A 19,895-nucleotide genomic window follows, 5' to 3' on the forward strand; every position below is an offset into this window, starting at 1 on the left:
AATATGAAAGATAAAAGAAAAAAATAAAATAAAATAAACAAATACCAAGTTGATAGCAAGGGAGAAGGAAGGTTGCCAAACAACTAGACAGAGGGATAATCAATAAAGGTTTGACATAAGAAACAACTACATATTTAAGGGGAAAATCTATATCCAACAGTTGATGAAAAAAGGCTGAAGAACTGAACTATATTCCTCATTTTGTATTGTTAATATTATTTCTAACTTTCTTTTGAAATAGCTGATGTCTGGTTTAAGATTCAAATGTTATCACTTACCATCAGAATAAAATTGGAAAGATTCATGGCTAGCATCAATTGCCACAGAAATAGGACCTATGGTTGCCACAGCTTCTTGCAATTTATGTTCTTTGCCAGTGGGTATATCAACAAAACCAGATACAGTAGCACCAATTGTATTATTGTGGAAGCGACATTTTCCTTCCTAAAATTATTATACACATTAGTTTCATGTTTATATATAATTTTTTTTATATAAAAATCAACTGCAAAAGACATTTCTGAGATTGCTAATTAGACATGAAGACAATTTCCAATATCTAATCTGTACTAACTTTTATTTGATATAAGGTTGAGGAGAATAATAAGTTTAGTTTAATCCTTTATCCAAGTGTGAGCAAACAAAGTTTGCGCCTGAAAGCATCTTCAGGACTGGGGTAAGGTAGTGCAACACCAGGCAACTCGTTGCAAAGGTGGAGAAAGCTCTCATCACTCCTATCTCAGTATCTCCCATAATGCAAAGCACACCTCCTTACGGATATGTGTAATGCTATGCATTAAGGCAAGGGCCACTACCCATACCGGTTTTGACCTTTATTGAGGTCTCGTCAGTGGGAGCCAGGCCCAGCAGTGGAGATACAAAGGCAGAAGCAATGAGAGGTCATCCTAACCTATAAGTGTTGCCAAAGGGTGTGCAACCTTATTATTAAATTACTCCAGATTCAGAGAAAGATGGTGAGAGTTTATTTTTCACTTGGTTAGACTATAATAAGTTTAGTTTAATCCTTTATCCTATAAACTTATTATAGGCTAACCAAGTGAAAAATAAACTCTCAACATCTTTCTCTGAATCCGGAGTAATTTAATAATAAGGTTGCACACCCTTTGGCAACACCTATAGGTTAGGATGACCTCTCATTGCTTCTGCCTTTGTATCTCCACTACTGGGCCTAGCTCCCACTGACGAGACCTCAATAAAGGTCGAAATCGGTACGGGTAGTGGCCCTTGCCTTAATGCATAGCATTACACATATCCGCAAGGAGATGTGCTTTGCATTATGGGAGATACTGAGAGCTTTCTCCACCTTTGCAACGAGTTGCCTGGTGTTGCACTACCTTACCCCAGTCCTGAAGATGCTTTCAGGTGCAAACTTTGTTTGCTCACACTTGGATAAAGGATTAAACTAAACTTATTATAGTCTAACCAAGTGAAAAATAAAATAAAATATATATATATATATATTCTTCAATTGTATTGGTTGACACAATAACCAATCACAGACGCTAGGTGCTGAGTGAACTCAAAAATATTAACATGATTGTATCCTGGTATATCCCTAAGGAGAAACTATTTTCAACAAAGTAACAAAATTCTGGGTTGTTAATTGAAATCAAATTATTTCCATTTAAGAAGTTGTAATGATTAGAAGTATCTGCTTCGGCAGATACAACAATATTATTGGCTTATTTCTTTTATCAAACGGTAAAATGAAGTAATACATATTGAATACTGTCTGTGAAAACCTTCAAACTAGTAGAAAATTAGATTTATAATTCAGTTCGAAGAGTTCCATTCTGAAATAAAAAAATATATTGAACAAAAAATTTGGTAAGACATAAAATAAAAATAAATACTTAAAGAAATGCAAAATTTTTCTTTGATTTTATAAAGGTTTAATTTTGAATTAACTACACATTCACTGTGTGTTTAGCAATCGATTTACAATGCCCAAATGTCACTTTGTAACAGAGCTTAAGACGGGTACACATGCCTCACGTCTTAACTGGTGCTTAAAATGAAAAAATGAAAATATCAGAGATAAATCATAGAGAGGAGCATTTTATACTAGTATTCTTGTATAATGACATTACTACACATCTTAGATTGCATACAGAATTTAATAATTCTGAGCTCATTCTCATATTATAAGACCATCTCTGGTTACTGGTATCACTTAATTATTATTAGACCTCCAAGAAGTCAAGCACTCAGAAGAAGGAAATACATCATCCACACCAACTGTCATACCTTCTCTTAAACTCATTCACACTAGATGCACTCACTACTTCAATAGGCAAACTTTTCCATTCACTCATGGCTCTATGAGAGAAAAATCTAGCACTTATCCTTTGCTTAACTACATACAAACTTCCATGGATGTCCCTTATCACATCATGACAAAGTGCATACCCTGACACTTGCTAACATGACAGCCATTATGGTTTGCCCACACTTCCCACCTATTCAAAACAAAGTGCTGTAAGCAGAATCTCTGACTGCCCCTGCCTATCTTTACATCATCAGCAAACAATTGAAGATCTCGTGTCAGGCTCTTCTGATAATATTCAACTTTATTCTGCTGAAAACTAAATAGTGATCAGATCCTATTTCAAATCCCCTGTCAGGGCCAGCTCAACACAGTAAGCAGACGATGCGTAACATCGGGGTGCCTTCTCAAGGGGCGCTGAAGTGAATAGAAAAAAATGAAAAACACATTTTAATATTAGTGTTTATTAAATGTGGATAGTCACTAAATATATTGTAATAAATACTATGACTTTTAATAACATTTAGCAAAAACTACAAGTCGTTTTTCGCTATGATTAGTACAGAGCTGGTGGAAACACTAAACGAGCTGGGCACACTTGTCCCGAGCTTTGCATTTCAGGGGCCACCCTAACACTACCGACTTTCTTTTGCTTTACATGCAGCGTGCATTCACCAGTTAAGACGTGAGGCATGTGTACCCGTCTTAAGCTCTATTACAAAGTGACATTTGGGCATTGTAAATCGATTGCTAAACACAGTGAATGTGTAGTTAATTCAAAATTAAACCTTTATAAAATCAAAGAAAAATTTTGCATTTCTTTAAGTATTTATTTTTATTTTATGTCTTACCAAATTTTTTGTTCAATATATTTTTTTATTTCAGAATGGAACTCTTCAAACTGAATTATAAACCTAATTTTCTACTAGTTTGAAGGTTATCACAGAGAGTATTCAATATGTATTACTTCATTTTACCGTTTGATAAAAGAAATAAGCCAATAATATTGTTGTATCTGCCGAAGCAGATACTTCTAATTCAGGACTATTTCTTTTCAATCATTTGTACAACTGTCTGTTGACATTATTCTAAGTTTTAGAGTTCCTGTTCTATATTTTCACCACATAAAAACACGATTTCACTTTTATTATCGAAAACTTATAAATTATTTGATATAATTATTTAAGAAAAAAAAAGAAATATTTGAATTTAAAAAAAGGTACATAAGCATACAGCTATTGGGGGGGGGGGGGGGGGTGACCCACCTATTCATCCTGCTGATGCTTGAAATAATTTATTTTCAAAACCATTCAGACAACTGTTTAGACAATTTACATGTATGTAAGAGAAAACAAAGTTCAGCAGTGTTAGTTTGTTTTTTTTTTCCATAAAAATTTCCAAATATGAGGACTTTTACTGCTGCTGGAAATAACTTTTGTCTTAGAAATACTAGACAATAATCTTCTCAGATGAAGGTAAAGGCTAAAAGCTTAGATTACTCTCAATACTATTGAGTGAGAAAGAAAGAAAGAGCACTTCAGAAGTCACACTAAAGAGCTTCAAGCAGCAGTGCATGATACAGAGACATTGAAAACAATGTCTTGTTTTGTTTTCAATTAATATCCTAAATAGAAATACCGATATTCTTTTACGCTCCAATACAATATTTATGTCAAAATAATTACTTAATTTATAATAATCACAATTTCACTTTTATTATTGAAAACATATAAATTATTTGATGCAATTATTTAAGAAAGAAAGAAATATTTGAATTAAAAAAAAAGGTGCATAAGCATACAGCTGTTGGGGGAGGGAAGACTCACCTATTCATCCTGCTAATGCTGGAAATAATTTATTTTCAAAACTGTTCAGAAAATTGGTACAAATGGTTGGGGAGCATACTAATACATTTTAATGTAAAACTGCAGTAAAAGTATAGCTACTTCAAAATATAGCTATTTTGCTACCTATCTAAACTAGCAGGAAATGCTTTTCCAAATATGCAATGATTTCTTCTTTGTATTAAAAGCAAATGCAGATGATGATGATAATAAGAATCATAATAAGATGAAAATACATAGTATTTTCTTTTTCACTTAGTGGAGATTTCAGAATGAAGTGCGATTTATAATGTACTTTCTTTGTGTTTTTTTGAAAAGAAAGTGCACGTGATTATTTTCTTGCTATTTTTGTCACCTGGACATCAGAAATAACAATAATGACTAACTGTAGCACGGCAGCACAATGGCAGTCTAGGAGATTATTGCTGAGGTTGGGTGTTGAGATGTATTTGATTCAGAACAATTTCTTTGGATTCTACAACTCTTCTTTCTAGTTCATCATAGCATCAAAAGATATTTTCAGCTTTGTCCCATAAGACTGGATGAAAAGGTTTTCCTCATTTAGGACATGGTTCGACAGAGCAGTAGCTCTGTTCTGCCATATGTGATGTCTCATTTATGTTCCTCAAGACGTATTCGATGGATTTTTCCGTCTGGCTAAAATGAGGTTTATTGCAGTTGCACCAAATTAGATAAATGCTGGCATATTTCAGGTTGTTATGTTTTTGTTTGGGGAGTACTGAGAAAGGAACAGAGTTTCAGAAAAGTAGTGAAAGAAGTCTGGATGCTGTATTTTTTAAGAACTTAGGAATTTTGGTGAAATTTTTTTACTTAAACTTGGCTTTCAGTCATTTTACTTAAACTTGGCTTTCAGGGGGTGCTTAAGGGTCAAAGCTGTATAACTGAGAGGAGACCTCCACATAGCCTTTAAAGGAATGCGGAGAACCGACCAGGGCTTCTGACCTAATGTCCAATCCTCACCTTCTCGTGGTGCACCCTGTTGGGTATCTACTTTGATACTGAACGAACGAGGATGGGCTGGCAATTTGGGATTTAGCCGACCAAATTGTATTCTTATTGGTTAAACCAAAATAAAAAATGATGGTACAACATGACAAAATTTCATGCCGGCTGGGGCGTCGCCCGGTTAAACAAGGCCCCCGTTGTTTTCGCCAGGGAACCAGGGCGAACAGCGAAAAGTCAGCTACTGGAACAAATCTGAAAACAAACCCCAACTCAACATCACCAAGAGTTAAAGATCGGTACTATCAACGTAAGAAGCCTCAATGGCAAAGAAATGGAGCTAGCTGAGGAATTAGATAAGTACCAGATCGACATAATAGGGGTGACTGAAACAAAAAAGACCAAAAATGGTGAGATCTTTCTGAGCAATAAATACAAAATGTTATATTCTGGCAATAACAATCAAGGAAAAGAAGGAGTAGCCATAGTATTCAACACAAAATACGAGGCTAATCTTCTTGAATGGCAGTCAGTCTCAAGTAGAGTAATGTGGGCAAATATGAGAATGGGGAACTGGACAATGAGACTTATTTGTGCCTATGGTCCCACAGAAGGTTCTACTAAGGTAGAAGTGGAGGAATTTTTTGAGGCTTTAGAAAAAGCAACTGACACAATGAAAAAGGAAAAGTTGGTCCTTGTTGGGGATCTAAATAGTAGAGTAGGAAATGATTGTGAGACATACAAAAATATTTTGGGAAAATTTGGAGAAAAGAGCAAAGCTAATAATAATGGCAAATATCTGTTGGATTTCTGCTCAGGACATGGACTGGTTATTACTAACACCATGTTCCAACATAAAAATGTGCACAAATTCACATGGAGAGAAGAGGCTAGGAATAAGAAAAGTCTCATTGACTATGTTATTGTTGATAGTGATGTTTTCTCCCTGGTGCAGGACACCAGAGTGTACAGAGGATTTGAAATTGGAAGTGATCACTATTTAGTCTTGAGCAGGATAAAATTGAATTTCATATTGAAAAGAATAACATGTAAGAAACTTTTAAAGCGAATAAAAGTTGAGCAGCTCTCAGATGTAAACTGTAGACTAAAATACAGAAATATTATTGAAAAGAAAATGAAAGAGTTTGAGAACAGGAATCAAACCTTGGAGATTCAGTGGCAAACTCTGAAGGAAACATTGATTGATTCTGCGAGAGAGGCATGTGGTGAGGTTGTGTGCAAAGATAAAAAAATCAGAACTCCCTGGTGGACACAGGAAGTTAAAGAGGCAGTGAAGGAAAAGAAGAAAGCATATCAAAAGTTCCTGGCAAATAAGTCAGCTTTTACTCTTACAGAATACAGAGACAAATGTAAGAAAGCTAAACAGTGTGTAAAACTAGCTAAACAAAAGTCATGGGAGGACTTTGGCAAGAATATAGAAAATAAATATCAAGAAGGTGGCAAAATATTCTGGAGGTTGTTGAAAAAGCTTAGGAATGGAGGAAAGAGTGCTGTAAAAGGAATTAGAGATGATAAAGGTGAAATGAAAACAGGAGAAAAAGATATCCTTGAAGTATGGAGTAATTACTTTGAAAAACTGCTAAATGAAACAAGCAGTGATGACAGCACAGTGATAAAAAACACTGACCAGGCATGCAGTCAGGAATACATATCCATACTTGAAGTAGAAAAAGCCATCAAAGGCTTGAAATGTGGAAAGGCAGCAGGAGTAGATGATATTCGACCAGAAATGCTGAAGTATGGTGGTATAAGAGTCTTACAATGGCTGCACTGCATAGTTCAGAAAGCCTGGACAGAGGGACAAATTCCCGATGATTGGAGTAGAGCTCTCATAGTACCCATATATAAAAAGGGAAATAAAACTGAATGTGAGAATTACAGAGGTATTTCCCTACTGAGTGTTCCTGGCAAGATGTATGCAAGTATACTTGAGAAACGGTTGAGAAGAATTGTGGAAGAAAAGCTTGGTGAAGAACAAGCTGGATTCAGGCCAAATAGAGGCTGTCAGGATCAGATCTTCACTTTACGACAAATAGTCGAGAAAGCATGGGAATATAACAAAGATCTGTATTTAAGTTTTGTCGATTTGGAAAAGGCATATGACAAGGTGCCAAGAGAGAAGCTATTTAATACGCTGCAGTTATATGGTGTCAATGGGGCATTATATCAAGCAATACTTAGTCTTTATTTGAGTTGTGAGTCAGCAGTTAGAATTGAAGGAAGTACAGGAAGATGGTTTAATGTTAAATCTGGTGTGAGACAAGGATGTACATTATCCCCTCTGTTATTCATTATCTATATGGATCACATTATGAAGGAATGTGGTATTAAACCTGATATCAAAATTGGAGATGTTAATGTCAGCTCTTTGCTTTATGCGGATGATGTTATACTTCTAAACAAATCCGCTACAAGTCTGCAAGATTCTCTGACTAAATTGAATAGCTGTTGTAATAGATATGGTATGAAGGTCAGCAATAAAAAGACAAAGACAATGAAAATAGGCAGAATCATTGAAAATGTCAACTGTGTTGTGAATGGAGAACCCGTGGAACAAGTAAAACATTTCAGCTACTTAGGCACAATTTTTACTGAAGATGGTAAACTAAATATAGAAATAGACAACAGAATCAGCAAAGCTGGTATCGTGGGAAGTCAATTGAATAAATTCATATGGAATAAGAAAGAAATTAGTCGGAACACTAAATTAGCTGTATACAAGACTGTGTTCAAACCAATTTTAAGTTATGGATCTGAGAGCTGGGTCAGAAGTAAAACACTTGACCAAAGACTAGAGACCGCAGATATGAGAGTCCTGAGAAAGATTAGAGGCTTGAACAGATGGCATCAATGGCAATATCATATTAAAAATGAGGATATTAGGAAAGAACTTGACATTGTCAGCATCCAGGAATGCGTTAGCAGAGCTAATCTCAGATGGTATGGTCACTTAAATAGAATGGGAGAGGAAAGATTAGCAAAACAAGTGTTCTCTGCCAGGTTGGCAGGAAAACGACCCAGAGGAAGACCAAGATATAGGTGGATTGATACGGTACAAAGTGCCTTAGACGATAGAAATATAAGATCTGATAATGTTGGAGTCTTGACAAGTAACAGACTGATTTGGAGGAAAATTGTAGATAGGAAGTTAGTAATGATGTAATTTTTTCATGTAGTACTGTCATATCCTGTACACCCCTTGAGGGTACATGGCAGGAATTTGATGATGATGATGATGATGATGATGGCTTTCAGTCATTTAATCTTTTTAAAAAATATGTCTCTCTCAGCGCCAATTAAATCCATTTTGCCATATATACAGGGTGTTCGGGATAAATTTGACAGTTTCGTAAGGAAAAAGAAAATCTTCTTTGTATCTATTAAATTTAATGAATTGACAAAAAAACATTACAGGCAGAGTTAATTACAATACTATCAACAAGATTTACTCAAAATAACCACCATTAGCATCGATCACAGCTTCAATTCTGCTTCGGAACCTCGAACAAGCTGATGCTACAGTCTCCCTGGGAAGGGCCGCAAAAACTGTTTTAATTTTATCCATTAACTGGGCTTTTGTATTACTGGAAATGCGATTGGTGTCTTTTTCAACTGTGCCCCATACAAAATAATCCATGGGGTTAAGGTCTGGGAAGTTTGGAGGCCAAACATTTGGACTGGTGAAGTCGTAGAAATTTTCAGACAACCATTTTTGACTTTTCCCAGAGGTGTGGCAAGGGGCCGAATCCTGCTGCCATACATACGGCCTACCATTGGCTACCCTTGTTATCCAGGGCTTGACTACAGTTAGCAACTCCACGAACAAACCCCGAATTCCAATGCCAGGGTTCTTCAACACCTGTTCCTGCAGATTTGCGAGGAATTCTGCTGTATGAACGCAATCAGATCGTCTGCTAGGGATCTTTCTTCTTGCTACATCCTCGTAGTCACCATTGCAAGTCTCTAGTTCATGCCTGATTGTTTTTACTGTATTCAGGGAGCATTGGGCAGCAGTCGTAATATCCTTATTTTGATGGCGGGCACGAATCATCATGATATAAGTTATTCTCTTCCATGATTCAGGTGGGTTCCAGCTATCCATCCTTTCTGACATCTTGTATATGAATGAAGAAGGGTCCAAACTTTTAAATGAAGAGAAGTGTGTGTTAATACATGTAACTTACGGAAAAATATAATTAATTATAAATATGTCAAATTTATCCCGAACACCCTCTATATATATATATATATATATATATATATATATATATATATACTTCCAAAATGAATATATATATATATTCATTTTGGAAGCCATGTTACAGAAAACATTGTGTAGCACATCAGGAAATGCTCATTTCCATGGTTGTTTTAAAATATTCTGGGAAAAAAAAAAAAATACTATCAAGCAAAATTTATATTGCAATAAATAAGGTCTGCTGAACATTACTTTTTATTTTACCTTGCACTACTACGATACATGTCACGTTCTTATGCTTACAGACTGAGATATACCGCTGCTGTTTGAGAACTGTTTCTGCTTTTATGAACAAGACGTTAAATTGCATTAACTTCTTATTTCAAGGCTAATTTTAAAATATCACAGAATAATATTCAGCAGTATTTCAAATGAACTCTCAGTTGAAGCATGAAACAAATTATTATTATTGTTATCTGTAGAGTGCTTATTTCAATAATAAAAATGTGCTGTTTCTTTACCATTGTAAAATAACCTTTCTTTAGGCAACATAAATAAATATGTATATGAAGAAATTATCTGAGACATGTCCTATATGGAATTGATTAAAAGTTTATGTTCGTCGCTGCCACGACCACTCATAGTATTATAAATATCTACTTTCTTCTAATTTAGTATTTCATACTTTTCACAGTATGTACACTTCACATTTCATATGATTAAAGATTTTCATAGTATTATCTATAAAGCAAAGTCAAAGTGCATCCTTCAGGAAATCTGTGAAGTATTCTACGAAATTTGATTTTGAACAAAAAATAAAAATAACAACCTGGAATGTTGACAGCCCATTTTTTTCCCCAAAAAAATATTTTAAACAATTATCTTGAATTACATTCTTCAAGAACAAAAAAATGTATTTTAAACTAAACAAAAATTAGCACAAAAAATTAAATTTTTCACATTGGTTTTCCAAGGTAATACAATATTCAAGTGAATAAAGTATGCAAGGAGCTAAAATTTAATTAGCTCCTTGCATACTAATTAAAATTTGTAATAAAAGGAGAAAACAAAAAAAAAATAAAATAAAATAAAGGGGTGCTTAAGGGTCAAAGCTGTATAACTGAGAGGAGACCTCCACATAGCCTTTAAAGGAATGCGGAGAACCGACCAGGGCTTCTGACCTAATGTCCAATCCTCACCTTCTCGTGGTGCACCCTGTTGGGTATCTACCTGGATACTGAACGAACGAGGATGGGCTGGCAATTTGGGATTTAGCCGACCAAATTGTATTCTTATTGGTTAAACCAAAATAAAAAATGATGGTACAACATGACAAAATTTCATGCCGGCTGGGGCGTCGCCCGATTAAACAAGGCCCCCATTGTTTTCGCCAGGGAACCAGGGTGAACAGCGAAAAGTCAGCTACTGGAACAAATCTGAAAACAAACCCCAACTCAACAACACCAGAGTTAAAGATCGGTACTATCAACGTAAGAAGCCTGAATGGCAAAGAAATGGAGCTAGCTGAGGAATTAGATAAGTACCAGATCGGCATAATAGGGGTGACTGAAACAAAAAAGACCAAAACTGGTGAGATCTTTCTGAGCAATAAATACAAAATGTTATATTCAGGCAATGACAATCAAGGAAAAGAAGGAGTAACCATAGTATTCAACACAAAATACGAGGCTAATCTTCTTCAATGGCAGTCAGTCTCAAGTAGAGTAATGTGGGCAAATATGAGAATGGGGAACTGGACAATGAGACTTATTCGTGTCTATGGTCCCACAGAAGGTTCTACTAAGGTAGAAGTGGAGGAATTTTTTGATGCTTTAGAAAAGGCAACTGACACAATGAAAAAGGAAAAGTTGGTCCTTGTTGGGGATCTAAATAGCAGAGTAGGAAATGATTGTGAGACATACAAAAATATTTTAGGAAAATTTGGAGAAAAGAGCAAAGCTAATAATAATGGCAAATATCTGTTGGATTTCTGCTCAGGACATGGACTGGTTATTACTAACACCATGTTCCAACATAAAAATGTGCACAAATTCACATGGAGAGAAGAGGCAAGGAATAAGAAAAGTCTCATTGACTAAGTTATTGTTGATAGTGATGTTTTTTCCCTGGTGCAGGACACCAGAGTGTACAGAGGATTTGAAATTGGAAGTGATCACTATTTAGTCTTGAGCAGGATAAAATTGAATTTCATATTGAAAAGAAAAACATGTAAGAAAGTTTTAAAGCGAATAAAAGTTGAGCAGCTCTCAGATGTGAACTCTAGAGTAAAATACACAAAGATTATTGAAGAAAAAATGAAAGAGTTTGAGAACAGGAATCAAACCTTGGAGATTCAGTGGCAAGCCTTGAAGAAAGCACTGATTGGTTCAGCTAGAGAGGCATGTGGTGAAGTTGTCTGCAAGGATAGAAAATTTAGAACTCCATGGTGGACACAGGAAGTTAAAGAGGCAGTGAAGGAAAAGAAGAAAGCATATCAAAAGTTCCTGGCAAATAAGTCAGCTTTTACTCTTACAGAATACAGAGACAAATGTAAGAAAGCTAAACAGTGTGTAAAACTAGCTAAACAAAAGTCATGGGAGGACTTTGGCAAGAATATAGAAAATAAATATCAAGAAGGTGGCAAAATATTCTGGAGGTTGTTGAAGAAGCTTAGGAATGGAGGAAAGAGTGCTGTAAAAGGAATTAGAGATGATAAAGGTGACATGAAAACAGGAGAAAAAGATATCCTTGAAGTATGGAGTAATTACTTTGAAAAACTGCTAAATGAAACAAGCAGTGATGACAGCACAGTGATAAAAAACACTGACCAGGCATGCAGTCAGGATTACATATCCATACTTGAAGTAGAAAAAGCCATCAAAGGCTTGAAATGTGGAAAGGCAGCAGGAGTAGATGATATTCGACCAGAAATGCTGAAGTATGGTGGTACAAGAGTCTTACAGTGGCTGCACTTCATAGTTCAGAAAGTCTGGACAGAGGGACGAATTCCCGATGATTGGAGTAGAGCTCTCATAGTACCCATATATAAAAAGGGAAATAAAACTGAATGTGAGAATTACAGAGGTATTTCCCTACTGAGTGTTCTTGGCAAGATCTATGCAAGTATACTTGAGAAACGGTTGAGAAGAATTGTGGAAGAAAAGCTTGGTGAAGAACAAGCTGGATTCAGGCCAAATAGAGGCTGTCAGGATCAGATCTTCACTTTATGACAAATAGTCGAGAAAGCATGGGAATATAACAGAGATCTGTATTTAAGTTTTGTCGATTTGGAAAAGACATATGACAAGGTGCCAAGAGAGAAGCTATTCAATACGCTGCAGTTATATGTCAATGGGGCATTATATCAAGCAATACTTAGTTTTTATTTGAGTTGTAAGTCAGCAGTTAGAATTGAAGGAAGTACAGGAAGATGGTTTAATGTTAAATCTGGTGTGAGACAAGGATGTACATTATCCCCTCTGTTATTCATTATCTATATGGATCACATTATGAAGAAATGCGGTATTAAACCTGATATCAAAATTGGAGATGTTAATGTCAGCTCTTTGCTTTATGCAGATGATGTTATACTTCTAAATAAATCCGCTACAAGTCTGCAAGATTCTCTGACCAAATTGAATAGCTGTTGTAATAGATATGGTATAAAGGTCAGCAATAAAAAGACAAAGACAATGAAAATAGGCAGAATCATTGAAAATGTCAACTGTGTTGTGAATGGAGAACCCGTGGAACAAGTAAAACATTTCCGCTACTTAGGCACAATTTTTACTGAAGATGGTAAATTAAATATAGAAATAGACAACAGAATCAGCAAAGCTGGTATGGTGGGAAGTCAATTGAATAAATTCATATGGAATAAGAGAGAAATTAGTCAGAACACTAAATTAGCTGTATACAAGACAGTGTTCAAACCAGTTTTAACTTATGGATCTGAGACCTGGGTCAGAAGTAAAACACTTGACCATAGACTAGAGACCGCAGATATGAGAGTCCTGAGAAAGATTAGAGGCGTGAACAGATGGCATCAATGGCAATATCATATTAAAAATGAGGATATTAGGAAAGAACTTGACATTGCGAGCATCCATTAATGCGTTAGCAGAGCTAATCTCAGGTGGTATGGTCACTTAAATAGAATGGGAGAGGAAAGATTAGCAAAACAAGTGTTCTCTGCCAGGTTGGCAGGAAAACGACCCAGAGGAAGACCAAGATATAGGTGGATCGATACGGTACAAAGTGCCTTAGACGATAGAAATATAAGATCTGATAATGTTCGAGTCTTGACAAGTAACAGACTGATTTGGAGGAAAATTGTAGATAGGAAGTTAGTAATGATGTAATTTTTTCATCTAGTACTGTCATATCCTGTACACCCCTTGAGGGTACTTGGCAGGAATTTGATGATGAACAAAAATAAAAATAAAGTTATATATTTTTAGTCTTTCCAATATAACTAAAAATCCAGCAGTTACCCAGCATGGAACAAGGAACTGCATTTCTTGTTATAGGCAAATGAGATGCAGCTATAATCACGAGATAATTTGGGTAAGTGTTCTCTTCAGCGTGAAGGATTATTGCACATTCAAATGGACATGACGGCCAAATTGCACTTCTTATTCATATTCTTTCAACAGAGCTTGCATCATATCCAGATTTTTTTGGACGTATATATATATATATATATATATATAAATAAATAAATTTAACTGACTAGAACCCAAGAAAGTATAACAAAAACCTTTAATACATCACGACTTGTTTCATCGGTGTTCCGACTTCTTCAGGTGAGAAATAAAAAACATAAGATATAAAAATAATAAGGTAAAAACATGGACTTTCCAGCTTAATAAAAAGCAGAATAGTAACAGTCATATTTGAATAGGTGACCACGTGCTACCGTTGGCATGAGTTGAATGTGTGCGACAGCTAATTTTAGAGCGCCAGTACTGGATTACTGCGCTATGGGAATCAGGCAAATTGTAGCTTAGGTTGTTGTTCAAATGTGAAGGGTCCAGAACTATTTCTTTTGATTCGATAATTCTTCTTTCGAATTCATCCTTGCATATATATAAATTAGTAGTGCGTTCCCAGTCAACTTGATGTGGCTGTTCTTCAAGGTTAGAGTTTGCCAAGAAGAGGACATGATTGAAAGGGCGCTCGCACGTGTTCTACTGTAAGAGATGTCACGTCTATGTTCCTCAAGACGAAGTGAAACAGATTTATCTGTCTGGCCAAAATAAGGTCGACCACAGTCGCACAAAACTTTATAAACACCCAGGAAAATGCAGTTGGTTGTGTTTTGGTTTTAACTAACATCAGAACATTAAATTCACATTAGAACTAGAGATTAACGGCATTCTCCCCTTCTTGGATCTAAAGATCAACAGATTACCTGACTGTCTTAAATTTTCAATTTTTCGAAAAACCACCCACACTGATAGATATTTACATGGTTCTTCTCATCACTTCCCACCTCAGAAACCGGGCATCATCTCCACCCTTGCCCATCGAGCAAGATGTCTCACTTCCACAGAAGAAGACCTTCAAACAGAGCTTAACTTCCTGAAAAACACCTTCTTAAATAATGGATATTCGTCTCATAACATCACTAAACGTTTGAGACCACGCCAACATCCTCGACAAGAAGATAATTCCAACCCTATCACTCATATACAGTTACCATTTATCAGCTCTCTTACCCCAAAACTAGCTAAGATTTGAAGAAATTCAATATAAAGACCGACTATACTGCTCTGCCAAAACTTCGTTCTTTTCTGAGTCGACCAAAACAAATCACAACCAACTGCATTTTCCTGGTGTTTATAAAGTTTTGTGTGACTGTGGTTGACCTTATTTTGGCCAGACAGATAAATCTGTTCTTCGTCTTGAGGAACATAGACGTGACATCTCTTACAGTAGAACACATGCAAGCGCCCTTTCCAGTCATGTCCTCTTCTCGGCAAACTCTAACCCTGAAGAACAGCCACATCAAGTTGACTGGGAACGCACTACTAATTTATATATATGCAAGGATGAATTCGAAAGAAGAATTATAGAATCAAAAGAAATAGTTCTCGACCCTTCACATTTGAACAACAATCTAAGCTACAATTTGCCTGATTCCCATAGCGCAGTAATCCAGTACTGGTGCTCTAAAATTAGCTGTCGCACACATTCAACTCATGCCAACGGTAGCACACGGTCACCTATTCAAATATGACTGTTACTATTCTGCTTTTTATTAAGCTGGAAAGTCCATGTTTTTTACCTTGTTATTTTTATATCTTATGTTTTTTATTTCTCACCTGAAGAAGTCAGAGCACCAATGAAACTAGTCGTGATGTATTAAAGGTTTTTGTTATACTTTCTCGGGTTCTAGTCAGTTAAATTTATTTTTTATAAATGTATACATCCCGAGTAAATCCTAATTTCAATAATATATATATATATATATAGACATCCTGGCCAGTTGGGAGTTAATACATGTATATTTCAAAGTACACACTATTTCATAAAAAAACACAGTATGTGTTTTGATTTTATAACCGTTAAATTTTAAGTACATAAAAAAAAAGTAGGGGGTGGGGAGCTCAACTTAAAATTGCATCAGCGTGCCAGAACCCCTAGAGCCGGCACTGTCCCCTGTATACTGTAACCTGAACCAGCATGAAGATATTGCTATCCATAGTAACATAATGGAATGAATCTTTTGGTTTAAGCCAATAGAGAATTCAATTTGGTCAGCTAAATTCCAAATTCCCAGCCCATCCTCATAACTACATATGGGGTGCACAACAAAAAAAGTGAGGACTAGACATCTGATCACAAGTCCTGGTCAATTCTCTGTATTACTTAAAAAGCCACATGGAGGTCTCCTCCCAGTAATCTAGCTCCAAATTTTAAGCAACCTTGGAAGGAAAAAAATTCACTCCCAATAGCACATAATCAACATGGAAAACTAGCTTAGGCTTTTGACCAAGTGTCTAATACCCTGAAGACAGATATTTACATTCTTAAGAATTTGTTACTACTAGAGAAAAGTAATAATGGATTTACCACTGGACACTTTAAAACAGTTATATGTTTTGTTAACTTAATATAAATAGTAGCTTCTTCGGTGTGATATGGATAAGGAGAAAAGTAACAATTGCGATAAATGAATAAATGGAATGCATAATGAGTTCACTTAACATACAATACCAGCTGTTGCCTGTTGTGCACAACTTGCATATAATTTTACACTAATCATACTTCCCATTCATGTGCTGTCTCCTATCTAGAAGGTTGACTATCATGATATGACTCATGGTTAACTACAGGAGTAACAACATCACACTTACAGATTAGATAATCAGGTATCTACACACTGAGTTATCAAAACATATAGGTCTTTTGTTTTTAAAATGTTAATGAATCCCAGTTCTCAGAGTTCTATATCTTTCCACATATTTAAATAATGAATGAAAAAATTCACTATTATGATGCTACAATGTAAGACAAAAATGATGATGACTGGAGAATTGCCTGGATTGGCTCTTCAATGTTATGCCAAATCATGAAAGAACCAAGGCAAACACTGGAGCAGTTATTGAAAAATCAACAAAAGAACTGAAAATAGAAACAACAATACATAAGCATCAGTAAAAATGTAACAGAGCTAGCAAAACCAACATAACTAGCATTGCTGAGATGAGGATAGAACCTTAGAGAATAGCTTTAAAAAAAAAAAAAAAAAAAAAAAAAAAAAAAAAAAAAAAAAAAAAAAAAAATTGTGACTTGCATCCATCATAATAATGTAGATAACCAAAGAGTTAGACGAGCCATTCACCAAACATTAAGAACTTAGTGCACAGGAGACATTCAAGCAACGCGGGAAATTTTGAAATGAACAATACAACTTATCGGTGATGGATCCACTGAAAATTCTTTTAAACAAAAAACAGTTAAAAATTCATATCAGATAGAAAAATGTTCTGGAAAATTATGTGGAGAAAAAGAGCAACTAGTCAATATGAACTATTCCTTATTAGTACTATGTAGCAAAGATGTATAAATTTGAATGGAAAGAACAAAGTTAACTTTGATAAAAAATTGGATGTAAGAGATTATAGGAAATCAGAAAGAGGAAGCAATCAACGGTGAGCAGGATAAAGACAGCAAACACGCAAACAATAACCAAAAGTTTACATATCTGTTAGGAAAAAAATTTAAAAAAATAAGCCATTGTAGCCAAGCCCAACTTGGAGTTTTTTCACCTCTCTGCAGACAGAAAAACAACTCTTAAACAAGAAGTTGAAGTGATTCAAGAAGATGGATTCTATACAGCTTACAAAGAAAATTTTAATAATGTTACATTTTGTAGAAATGACTAAACAAAAGATGGCAAAGATGACAAAAACTGAATAAGGATATTCTGGAGGCCCAGAATAATTGCTGACATGGTAATCTAGTGAAGTGGTTCTCAACCTTTTATGCTTTGCATACCCCCTGGAAATGTGACTTAACTGGCACACCCCCTTGTATAGATAGATAAAACTAATTTTTATCACATAAACAAGTTGTTGTGAAAGGTAATAAATATTTAACTGCAATTTTTGACAAAATAGGATATTCCTTCTCCATTCCAAAAACTAATCAATAGCTTTTTTTGGATTGGAATAGCTATACCACCTTATAAGAGTTTTCAGAGTGCTTAAGTGAATGATTATTTGTTGCCTAATGTCTTCAACGTCTGCAATCATTTGCTCATTTTCTTTTAGAAATGAATCTAGTTGCTGAAATTGGTCACAGCTGTTCTTTTTAATTCTGTTTTCCAAGAGATTAATTTTTTTTTTTTTTTTTTTTTTTACCATGGCCTCTGTTTTCTTCTCAACATAGAACACATCAATGTTGTCTCCTTGCAATGATAAGTTCCAAACATTCATTTTTTTCAAAAATATGCTAAATATACTATGATGATGATGAAAAGCTTATTTTTCTATCCACTGCAGGATGAAGGCCTCCCCAATGAGGGAGGTTTTGGGTCTACTACTCCCATGGGGACCCAGCCCATATTGGGAGAGTGTATCTATACTTGGGTGAATGAATATACGAAGGTGGAAGACAATTGCAAACATCCATGCCTATGCAGGATTCGAACTTGCAACCTCTTGGATGGAGAGCAGATACACTAACCACTTGACCAACCAGACCAGCAAATATATGTATAAATATATAATATGCTAAACGTAGAAGCCATTCTAAGTCTTGTAGCCTCAAAGAAAGTCTAAACTCATGGTCCATGAAAAAAAGGCATACTTCATGTGGAGTTCAAATAAAACAGCAAAGAACTTTCTTGTGACAACCAATGCACTTCTGTGTGAAGCAGCAGTCTCTTATGCAGGCTACCTATTTCTTCACAAATAACTGAAAAAATTCGAGACTTCATTGGTCACATTTCGATGAAATTCAATCATTTGGACACTTTCGCCTAGAACTCTTTTTAAATCATCAGGGAGAAATTTAGCTATCAGCACTTCACAGTGAAGACAACAATAAGTGAACTTCTAGTGCAACTTGTTTTATATGACCTGCTAGTCCTGTGATATAACCACTCATTGCTTTTGTTCCATCTGTCCATACAAAAATACAATTTTTCCATTCAAGGCTATTTTCGGCAAAAAAATGAATCAATCATATTAAAAATATCCTCACCCATAATAGAAGTTTTGTAAACGTGAAATGACAAACTCTTCTTTTTTCAAATATTTTCAAATATTAAATCCTGGAATTTTCCACTCACAAAAACAAGAAATTCAGCTAGCCCAGCTATGTCTGTCGACTCATCCACTTTTATGGCAAACCACTGGCTACATTGAATAACTTAGGTGAGTTGGTCCTTAATATTACAGGCCATATCTTTAATTCTCCTGGAAACTGTGAAGAATTAAAAGAGGCAAACCTCGTTTGCCTCTTTTTTGACCAAACACAGAAGAAGCTATTTCTTCTGCTGCTGGAAGAAGTATGACTTGCATATTGTGTGAGCCTTTCTGGCTTTGGCAATTTGAAGGCTTACTTTGTAAGACGCTTTAAGAGCACTATCATTTTTTTTCTACATCAGAAAAATGCTTAATTACGGTTTTTCTACTATCAAGTAGCAGGGTTTTTTTCTCCCGGAAACTCTGGTTTTTCATCCTGCAAAATAGCAGGATGAAATTAGATAAGTACCAGATCAACATAATAGGGATGATTGAAACAAAAAAGACAAAAACTGGTGAGATCTTTCTGAGCAATAAATACAAAATGTTATATTCAGGCAATGACAATCAAGGAAAAGAAGGAGTAGCCATAGTATTTAACAAAAAATACGAGGCTAATCTTCTTGAATGGCAGGCAGTCTCAAGAAGAGTAATGTGGGCAAATATGAGAATGGGGAAGTGGACAATGAGACTTATTTGTGCCTATGGTCCCATAGAAGGTTCTACTAAGGTAGAAGTGGAGGAATTTTTTGAGGCTTTAGCAAAAGCAACTGACACAATAAAAAAAGTGGTCCTTGTTGGGGATCTAAATAGCAGAGTAGGAA

At 35.4% G+C, this 19,895-nt stretch overlaps 1 protein-coding gene across 3 annotated transcripts in view; it reads right to left on the bottom strand.

Moving 5' to 3' along the window:
- LOC150104375 (procathepsin L-like) overlaps positions 1-19,895 on the bottom strand; it is a 144,674-nt gene that overhangs the window by 15,707 nt on the left and 109,072 nt on the right. For all 3 annotated transcript variants that reach the window (XM_090396335.1, XM_090396337.1, XM_090396336.1), the window contains exon 6: positions 279-444. In XM_090396335.1, coding sequence (XP_090252461.1) covers positions 279-444 — 166 coding nt within the window. The remainder of the gene's footprint in view (positions 1-278; positions 445-19,895) is intronic.

This window comes from Typopeltis vanoorti, chromosome 8, assembly GCF_054136105.1.
Source record: "Typopeltis vanoorti isolate ZY-2024b chromosome 8, IOZ_Tvanoo_1.0, whole genome shotgun sequence".
Classification (NCBI taxonomy): Eukaryota; Metazoa; Arthropoda; class Arachnida; order Uropygi; family Thelyphonidae; genus Typopeltis; species Typopeltis vanoorti.